Here is a 10398-nt window from a genome sequence, read left to right on the forward strand (position 1 = left end):
CCCAGTTGCTCCACGGCATGTGGGATCTTCCCAGACCAGGGCTCAAACCCGTGTCTCCTGCATTGGCAGGCGGATTCTTGGGGGCCACCAGGGAAGCCCCCAAGTAGTGCTATTTTTGAAGATGGGAAGAATAGGTAAAAGAAACACATCTGGGGAGGACACAGTGGATTCCAGTAGTTTTGGAATGACTGTGAAACATTTGTCTAACAGGCATAATTATATTATCTCCAAACTGGTCTCCCTGCTCCTGCCTTTGCTCCTCTGTAATCTTATCACAGCAGCCAAAATCGGCCTTTAAAAATATAATTCAGACCATGTCATTCCTCTGCTCCGAAAATCCTTCAGTAGCTTCTCACCTCACTCAGTAAAAGCTGAAGTCTCCTCAGTGGCCTACAAGCTCCACCTGCCATTCTCCCTCTGACCTCGCCTCCTACTGTTCTTACCTAGGTCACTTCACTTCAGCTACATAGGCCTCCACTTGTCCCTCAAACAGGCCAGGACTGCTCCTGCCTCGGGGCCTTTGGACTTGCTATTGTCTCTGCCTCAGGTAGGGGTTGTTGTTGCTTCTGTTGTTGCTGTTGCTGTTTTGGACTGTGTTCAAGCCAAGCCCAGGGCCCAGGACCTTAGTAAGTGAAAGAGTGGCTCCTTCCCCCACTTGCTTCAGGTGCTTGCTGGAATGTCTCCTGCCCTATTAAAATGACAAATGCCCCCTTCCCTTTCCTATGCCCTTTTCAAAGTCCTCACATTTAAATCTTCAGCCCAAATAGCTTTCTGAAAGACAGTTCCATATTTAGAATTACTATTCATTCATTCATTCATTCAAATACTTATTCATTCATTCATTCATTACTATTCATTACTATTCATTCATTCATTCATTCAAATACTTATTAAGTACCTACCAAGTGCAGGGTACTGTCCTAAGCACTATAGACACAACAGTGAACAGAACAGACAAATATCCATCCCTTCGTGGAGCTGCATTCTAGCTGGGGGAGACGATAAACAAGTAAGTACAATATATAGTATTATTGCATGATACTTTTTATGCTACTTGCTCAGAAAACCTGATGTAGGACAGGAGGATAGAAGGGGCTTAACTTGAGTTCAGGTTTAGCAGGAGAAAGGAGTGACAGGGTTGAGGGTACTTGGATGACGAGGCGTGGGCTGGAGAAGGGAAGAAAGCAAAATTCCAGAAACTACAGACAAGTTTAAATCATATTTCTTTTGCCCGCAATATTAAATATTTTCATTTACTTCTAAAGTCTCAAAAATATCCTTAAAATTCATAATTACTTATTAATTTATTCAATTCAGAAAATATTCCTTGGGCCCATATTATGTGCCAGACACTGTCATAGTCTCTGGAAAAACAGTGTTAGGCACGTTATTGAATTATTGAGTTGGGAGAGACCTTAGAAATAAATTAGGCTAAAATCCCCACATTTTATAAATCACAAAACCAAGCCCCAGGAAAGTGATGTGGCTTGCCCGCTGATGCATAACCCGTTAACGGCAAAGCTGGAATTTGTAACTGGGTCTCCAGACTCAAAATCAGGGCTTAATCCAAGCTACATTTCTTGGGATCAAACCTTTAGAGGTCTAAACTTGTCATTTTATGATGGAAATCACTGGGAAAATGGTATTTTCTTTATGGATACTTTCTTTTCAGCTTGCCTTTCAGGAATCTCCATAAAATAAAGGCCAGTGCATGCGTATACTAGAAGTGAGAGACACAGTCATTGAATATATTAGCTGAGAATTGTGGTTACAAGTGAGAGAAGTTTAATTGAGGTAGCATGCACATCACAAAGGGGAAACTGGGATAAGCAACGAGGTCCTCCTGTACAGCACAGGGAACTATATTCAATATCCTGTGATAGACCATAATGGAAAAGAATATGAAAAAAGAATGTATATACATGTATAACTGAGTCACTTTGCTGTACAGCAGTAATTAACACTGTAAATCAAATATACATCAATAAAAATTTTTTTTTTAAAGTGGGGGAAACGGAAGAATTTATCGGTTACAGTAGTAATTGGTGTAGGTGTGGTGGTGGTGGGATGAATTGGGAGATTGGGATTGACATATACACACTAATATGTATAACATAGATAACTAATATTGAACATGGGGAAAAATATAAAGAAAGAGATGATTAAAAAAATAGTAATTGGTGTAGCTTGGATTATGTGTCTGCTCCCTCCACAGCCAGTACTGTCAGGACAAAGCCAAATGAGAAAAACAAGGCTGGGCAAGGGATTATGGGGTGAGGGTGGAGAGAGGAGTTCTCAGAAAAAAGAGTTCTTGTAAAGTGTATAAAGTCCCCAAAAGATGTCTTTGTTGGTTGGGGCCTCCAAGAAGCAGGTGCTGAGACAGGGTTATGGGGTAGCTGGTAATAGCTTTGAAAGATAAAAGAGGAGGGAGCAGGAGGGAGCAGGAAAACCTTTGGCTAAAGTATGTATCAGACAGCTGTGAAAGGAAGGAAGGGGGAAGCAGGACCAGGGAGGGAGAGCCTCAGATCTGGATGCAGATCTGACAAAGACGTGACCAACCCAAGGGGGATTTGGGAGCAGAGATTATCTGTTCCCAAACAGATTGGGAAGGGGAGATTTCTAGGAGGGTGGCGGGGCTCTCGAGGATCCTGCCTTCACCATCCTTAGTCATTGGCTGGTCCAGCCGGGAGGAGTGTGGCCTTGGCCTTGGCTCAGAAGCAGAGGAGGATGCCAGTGGGTGACAGCTGAAGGCTGTCCACTAATTACACTCCATCCAGCTCAAAGGCAAGTGCTTTCTTGAAGGGAGATCACATCCAGGCCTGCCATAATGTCTAGCATGAACTGTGAATGTTTTACTGACAAAATGCAGGAAACATCATCAGCATATCAATGCCAAAAACTAAGAGGTTCTATATTTTTAAAATATATTTTGGGAAATTTGCTATTTTTAAAAGTTTTTATTTAAAAAGGATGTTTTTTTTGAAGAGTTTTTCTTTTTTTTTAATTTAAATAATACAGAAGAGCACAAATGTTCTCTCAGTTACCACTTCAAAAATCTGGTGTGTGTCCTAACAAAGCATTTTCTCTGCCATATATATTTACATATTTTGTATATAGAAAAGTAGAACAATATTAAAAGTAATACTACTTTACAAATTGCTTTTTTTTATTCAACAAGATAGATAACCTCTAGCATACATTAACATCTTTCCCCATTCTAACCCCCCATGTTGTTTTAATTATCTAGAAATTTTCTTCCAGATAATTATTACTTTTGCACTTTATATTTATTCAATTTAATCTTTATTTACAAATGCATGGAACTTCACAGCAACGTGGTCAATGATTATTGAGAGTTTAGCATGACTGAGTTCTTTTCTTAACACTGTTTCTTATACGTCAAGTCTCCCCAATTTGTTTATATTTGTTAGCTGACAGCCACCTAAGATCTCCAGGCTAATCAGATGCTTTAATTTTGCTGCCATCTGTTTCCAGCCTCCTTTTGGCTCAAAGCCTTCACTTCTACTTCACTCTTCCCTGACGTGGGCTTCGTCTGACTCCCCACAGTACCTTTCCTGGTTCCATCCAATCTGCTGTTGCCGTCCACGTTTTGAAGCAGAGCTTGACAGAGATGTTTTCTTAGCCTCCTCTCTCACTCCTGTTTTCTTCCATTGAAAGTCAATTAATTTATAATAAAATTGGGTTTTGGTCGATAGCTAAACCCATTGCCATGGTCAGGAATGGTGAGGTGGTATTTATTTTTAGAAATAGTGCCTATGGCTCCACTATTGCTCTAACATATAAAGTGTAGGTGCTTTCTGGTTTCCAGGTTCCAAAAGACAGAATAAGCCCTAATACCTCAAGCTGTGAAGATTCAGCCCAGCTTTGCTCCAAGACATAGCATTTGGATGGCAATCTTGTCATCCCAAGAAGAGACTGTAAGAGGCACCTCCAAGAAAGGCGGTCAGCTCAGAGTGATGCTGGGGCTCCATTATGACATTTTCATAAATGGAGGAAATTAGGATAAAATGTTGAGCTGGAAAAAAAAAATTGGTTGGGAAAAAATAAAGAGGAAACTAATTTAATAAGCGGGTTTTTTTTCCCAGAGAATATTTTATCTTATACTAGAATTTTCCATATATGTTTTCCTGGATACATCGTTTATTTACTTGTTGTGATATTTTAATTAATTTATTTATTTTTGGCTGCGTTGGTTGCCGCACACGGGCTTTCTCTAGTTGTGGCGAGCGGGGGCCGCTCCTTGTTGCGGTGCGTGGGCCTCTCATTGCAGTGGCCTCTCCCGTTGTAGAGCACGGGCTCTAGGCACACGGGATTCAGTAGTTGCAGCACGCGGGCTCAGTAGTTGTGGCTCACGGGCTCTAGAGCGCAGGCTCAGTAGTTGTGGTTCACGGGCTCAGTTGCTCCGCGGCATGTGGGATCTTCCCAGAGCAGGGCTCGAGCCAGTGTCCCCTGCATTGGCAGGCGGATTCTTAACCACTGTGCCACCGGGGAAGCCCTGTTGTTGTGATATTTAGATCCTGCTTTAAAGTTCAAATTTCTAAGAAGTCCAGTACGTACTACCTTTTTTTTTCTTTTGGATTGAGAAAGGCAAACTACACGATATGTTGAACTAAGCTGAGAAGTTTCTTTGTTTAATTGGTTATCAGTACATGAGAAGATTAATAACAGACTTGCTATGTCAACAAGACATTTCTGGTTCCTTTTTTTTTTTTTTTTTTTTTTTTAATTTTTATTTATTTATTTATTTTTAATTTATGGCTATGTTGGGTCTTCGTTTCTGTGTGAGGGCTTTCACTAGTTGTGGCAAGTGGGGGTCACTCTTCATCGCTGTGCGCGGGCCTCTCACTATCGCGGCCTCTCTCGTTGCGGAGCACAGGCTCCAGACGCGCAGGCTCAGCAGTCGTGGCCCACGGGCCCAGCCGCTCCGCGGCATGTGGGATCCTCCCAGACCAGGGCTCGAACCCGCGCCCCCTGCATTAGCAGGCAGACTCTCAACCACTGCGCCACCAGGGAAGCCCCTCTGGTTCCTTTTAACTGCATACTTTCCAGGGGAGAGTCCATTGTTTGGAGGCCAGCATGTCCCTTTGTGAATATACAGGTCTTCATGAAAATTCTCCAGTGTTTTCCCCCAAATATGACATTTTTGAAAAGCGTGATTAAGGTAAATATATTTGGAGAGACATTTCACTCCCAACCGGTAAACACAGCTTGAACAGGTGTCTGCTTTACATGTTTAATTATGGATGAGACATTCCTCTTTGAAGAGTACTGTGTGGTAGCCGGCCTTCAAGGTGGCACCTGATGATTCTGACTTCTTGGTATTCACATGCTTGTGTAGTCCCCTCCCACGCTGGAAAGGGTAAGCCTTTGTGCCAATAGGATATTGCAGACACGACAGAGTGACAGAGTATGTGTTCCGAGGCTAGGTCATAAAAGATATCGTGGCTTCCACCTTGCTCTCTCTCTTGGATCACCCCCTGTTGAGGAAGCCAGCCATCACATCATGAGGACACTCAGTCGTGAGAGATGTCTTCATGGAGAAGGTCCATGTGGTGAGGAACTGAAGCCCCTGCCACACTTAGCGCCAACTTGCTCTCAGTGTGAATGGGCTATTTTGGAAGCGCAGCCTGCAGAGCCAGAACCCTGCACTAAGCCACTCTTGAATTCATGATCCACAGAAACTGAGATAATAAATATTTATTATTATTTAGGCCTTTAATTTTTGAGGTAATATATTACTCAGAAATAGGTAACTAATACAGATAAGTATCACAATACTGACGTGGAATTGAGACATGGAAGTGTGGTCACATGTTTTAGTTCCACATGTTTATTGGGAGTTCTATTATTAACAGCTTCACATCCCTTTTCTGAAAACTAAATCAAAAAATAACAGGGTTAATTCATTCTTTTAGGATTTCCTACAGCTCTTGGTAATTCTTCCTGTCTGTTACACCTAGCAGAATGTGAAATCAATGGATAGCATGAATTTCGTAGATATGGTTTCTACCTCTTGTGTTGCTTCAAGGCCGTGGTTGTGCTTTTGTTGTATAGAGGGAAGTACTGAACTTATTGTTGTTGAATCTTATTATTTTATGAAACCTTTGATATCATCTAGTCTAGTGATTTTCCAACACTTTAGAAGTGGAATCCTTTTTATTCCACATAAATTTTGCATGGAGCCCTGATATCTGAAACAGAGTATATAAGTGTTTTATTAGTATAAATACCTTTTATAAGTTAGAATATATTACAAAAACAATAAGTAACAGCAGCGAGGTCTTTAAAAATTTGTAAGTTTAATATAAGCTTAATGATGCTTGTAATAAAGCAAGGCATTTTGATAAATATAAAAATTTGAAATTATGGATTATAGATGACAGTTGCAATCTTATATCAGCTTTGGCAGCCAATTTATCTATCTTGACTGATTGTTATATTACAAGCCAAGTAACACTGTGATAGCAAATAAATCCTGAAATTGCAGTGTCTTAATATAACAGAAGTATATTTCTCACTCACATCAAAATCTGACATGCGTCAGGCAACTCCCCTCTAATTAGTGGCTTAGGGACCCAAGTGCTTCCATCCTGAGGCTCTGCTGACTTACACTTGAAGCAGGCAAATGAGGTAGAGGGGGTGGGGAGGAGGGGAGAGAGGGAGGAAGGGAGAGAAGGAGCACGTGCACCAGCCTGGAGATTACACAAGCAGTGTTCACTTACACTGAGCAGAATTAGTCATGTAGCCAACCTAAGGCAAGAGACACTGGGAAATAGATATTGTTGAGCAGCAACAATTGCAGAATATTGCCAAAATACTAATACATGCAGATAAGCAAATGGTGGTGGTGGTGGTGGTGGTTATTATTATTTTAAATGTCTTGCCTTGAATATCGGAATACTCTGTAACTAAATACTAGGACTAACTCCCTTATCTATGTGGCACATATCAGTGCTTTGGTAAACTCCAACTGATAAGTAACACATATAAATATGCATCTGGGTTTTTCTGGGCTTTAGTATTGTTTTAATGATGCAAATCAGACACGTATAGACTCCTTGGAAATTAAGGCCTAGAAATGAGATGAAAGGAACCAAGACAAGATCTCGGTTCTTTTACCAAACTTAGTGCTTTTTCACCTGTTCTGTCCCCATCAGCTCTCAAACACACTTATGCCTTCAATGGTGTCCTAAAATTTGTCATATACCTTGGTAAAATCCAGGTTTGGTTTGATTTATACAAATATGGAAAACATAAGAGTATTAAAGGCCTTGTGCAATTTATCTTACTCTAAATTCTACAGAGATAGCAAACTCACATGCTTGCAAGGACCAGATAGGTAATGGAAATATGATCAGGGGACCTGAGTTATACAATAGGGATTGGGCTCAGCTCGGCTCTAGCTGACTATGGCCATGTGGGACTCAGAGCCCAGGGTTCTCAGATCTTTGGTTTTTGTTGTTGTTGTTTATTTGTTTTAGGAGAAGCCATCTACTACCTGCATAGAAATAAATGTCTGTAATGTCAGGTCATTGAAACCAGAGCAGTGATTTTATACTCTTCCAGATTTGGGTTGGGGAATTGATGGCAATTCCACCGCCATGGCATGTAGAGAATGAGAGAAAATTGTGTAACAGTCCAACCAAGACCAGCTTTGTAAACCACATCAGGATTATCAATTACCAAAGGGCCCAGAAGTCACTGGAAGCACTATCCAGCTCTGCCTTAATGAGACCCATGAGACCAGGTCTTGGCTCTAAGTATATTTGAGACGTGCTTTATCTTTTTCACACAGCCTGTTTGTCCCTCAGCTTATCTTAACAAAGAAGAGTGGTTTTTGCTCCATGCTGTTATGTTGAAAAGAGGGCAGATACAGAAATAAGGAAACTCCTGGAGGCAGGAGATGATGGAAGTGAAGAGCTGGGTAAGGCCTAGGAAACAGAGCTGTGCTGAGGAGTACTTGACAAGAACAAAACTTATTCTGACACTACCAGTTCCAAGTAATTTTATTACCATTGAAATAATGAAGCACAGTTTTTTAAAGGAATAATTTGTGCGTTTCTTAAGAGCTCCATCAAACCAACCATAAACCACACGTACAAAGGGACTGCGTCCATGTTCAAGGCCAGAGACACTGAGGCTCCTTCTCTTTGTTCCTCTCATCTTCACCCAACACTTACTCTTGCAAAACTAAATTCGTACGCTTCCCAAAGTGCCAGACCGGGTGCACAAGTTATTCACTTACTCACTCACACAGGACATCTTATCTCCTGATTTAAATGCTGTTTTACTATGCACAAGTGTTGTAAATAGGTCAATGTAATGTGATGTTGATATACTCTGCATAGAACTGTCATTAGGGCAACTTGGCTCCCTAGAAACTCTCTACGTCTACCAAGTTAATAGGCCATGATTGTAAATCCCTATTAAGTGTAAAGCATACCTATGAATCCACCAGGTTCACTAACACCTTTGTTCCCATCATCATCAGAGAGAATGTTTCAGGCATCCACAAAACTAGTAGAGACCACGTAAGATGCAGCAGCACTGAGGGTTCTAGAAACAAGCCTCTGCTATTGGGGATCCCACAGATGGTTGCATAAACACTTTTAGTTAGCATATTACGGACCCAGTAATAGCTTCTTCTCAGAGATGTGTTTTCTATTCCAGTCCGCCCAGCTGGCATGAATATGCTGCTTAAAGACCACATAATAAAAGCCTATAAAAATACTCACAGATCGTCCGGTAGCAGATATATAGACTAAGTCGTCCCTGTGGTTTTCTCTCTCTCTCTCCACCAAATAAGGGAAATGAATAAACATCCAAAACCTGAATAATTATTTAGGTTCAGCAAGGCTTTTATCTTGTTCACAAAAGGCTTTATATCAACAAACGTAAAACCTTTTAACCTCCATTTTCAAAATTAGTTATCATTTTCATTCTTAGTAAAGATCCTTTACAAATTCATCAGTAAGGCATGAGTCACTGGAAAAGCACAATGCTTGTTGATGATGCTGGACGTTCCACAGTGAACCTGCTCTAAGAGGCAATGAGTAAGAAGTGTCCCCTGGAAGAACTTAATGTGGCTTGGTTTGCAAAAAAGATAGAGGTATTTATCATTGCACAATTTAGAACATTGAAAAGAAGTTTTCAGCCAAAGTAGTCAGAGCAAAGTAGCTGTGTTAAACATAGCTGTACGCTTTCCAACGTTCATGCTAGCCAGCTTCCATAAGAAAACATTATAGAATCTCAAATTGTTTCATTTTTATTACATTGTAGGAAATTAAATTTTGGTTTGAATGAATCCTGCCTTCTGAAATTGAGGTATGCTTAGAGAAAAAATATGAAATTCCAATGTGGATTATTTATAAAGATCCTTCTTCAGATGATTTCCTTAACCCCATTCATTCAATATTTCATTCATGCTAGACAACTGATATTACAGTCAAGCTAACCTCCCTCTTCACATCGTTTATGAGTCACACCCTCTGCTAGTTACATGGGCTAAGGGTATAAAGATATACTCTTCATTTGATAACGTTAACTCCACAAAAAGTGACAGTGCTATTAACAGAAATAGGAAGCCAGGGGGAGAACCCAGTTCAAAAAGGAACATATATGTAGGATTTCAGGCCACACTCACCCGCTGCATCCTTGCTACGTCCATAGCACCATGCTAGAGGCTGCTGGAGGTGGTTTCTTGGTAGTGTAAAGTCACTGCCATCTAACAGCCACTCTGGGAAGGTATGAGCACAAGTGAACCGTGTTATTAGCCGTTCAAAACAGAATGAGATTAAGTGTCAAATAAGTGATTTCAAAGATAAATCTGGACAAGGTTCAGAGCAGAAGAGATAGATGAAGGCAGCACAGACCCAGGAAAAGAGCAGTGGCTCTAGGGTCAGATCATCTTAGGAGAAAATCTCGTTTTCACCCTTCTATAACAGCAACATGGTCTTAAGTCAATGTCACTAGCTCCAATTTCCTTATCTGTAAAACAGGGATCAAAATGCCTTCTTTACAAATTGTTACCATGATGAAATGAGATACCATAAGGGAAGTGCACGATGTGCAGGAGGCACTAATTATTTGGCAGCTGTTACTATGGCTATTGTGATCTAGCAGAGCAGGGGTAGGGCAGCCAGTCCTCATGCAAAAGATATGCTTGAAATTGAGGACAATGAAATTTTTGCTTGGGGCTTGCCATCTAAAGACAGGAATCCATGAGAAAACTGGCCCACTAGACATTTGTCTTAAAAATGTGCTAGAGAATCTTAAAGTAACTGGAGTCAGATTACAGAGAGCCCTGAATGCCAGGAAGATAAGTTCAGCCTACATTCTGTGGGCAGTTGGGAGCCACTGGAAAATTTTGAGCAAGGA

At 40.9% G+C, this 10398-nt stretch overlaps 1 protein-coding gene across 7 annotated transcripts in view; it reads left to right on the forward strand.

Moving 5' to 3' along the window:
* The window catches only part of SCFD2 (sec1 family domain containing 2), a 402102-nt gene that overhangs the window by 248287 nt on the left and 143417 nt on the right, over positions 1-10398 (forward strand). The window contains exon 6 of one of the 7 annotated variants that reach the window (XM_082462263.1): positions 3830-4719. The exons of the other annotated variants lie outside the window; for them this stretch is intronic. Within the exon in view, the coding sequence (XP_082318389.1) occupies positions 3830-3855 (26 nt within the window). The 3' untranslated portion in view covers positions 3856-4719. Of the gene's footprint in view, positions 1-3829; positions 4720-10398 lie in introns of those variants that run through there. 7 annotated transcript variants of the gene reach the window in all.

Source organism: Balaenoptera physalus (assembly GCF_965194825.1).
Source record: "Balaenoptera physalus genome assembly, chromosome: 5".
Taxonomy (NCBI): domain Eukaryota; kingdom Metazoa; phylum Chordata; class Mammalia; order Artiodactyla; family Balaenopteridae; genus Balaenoptera; species Balaenoptera physalus.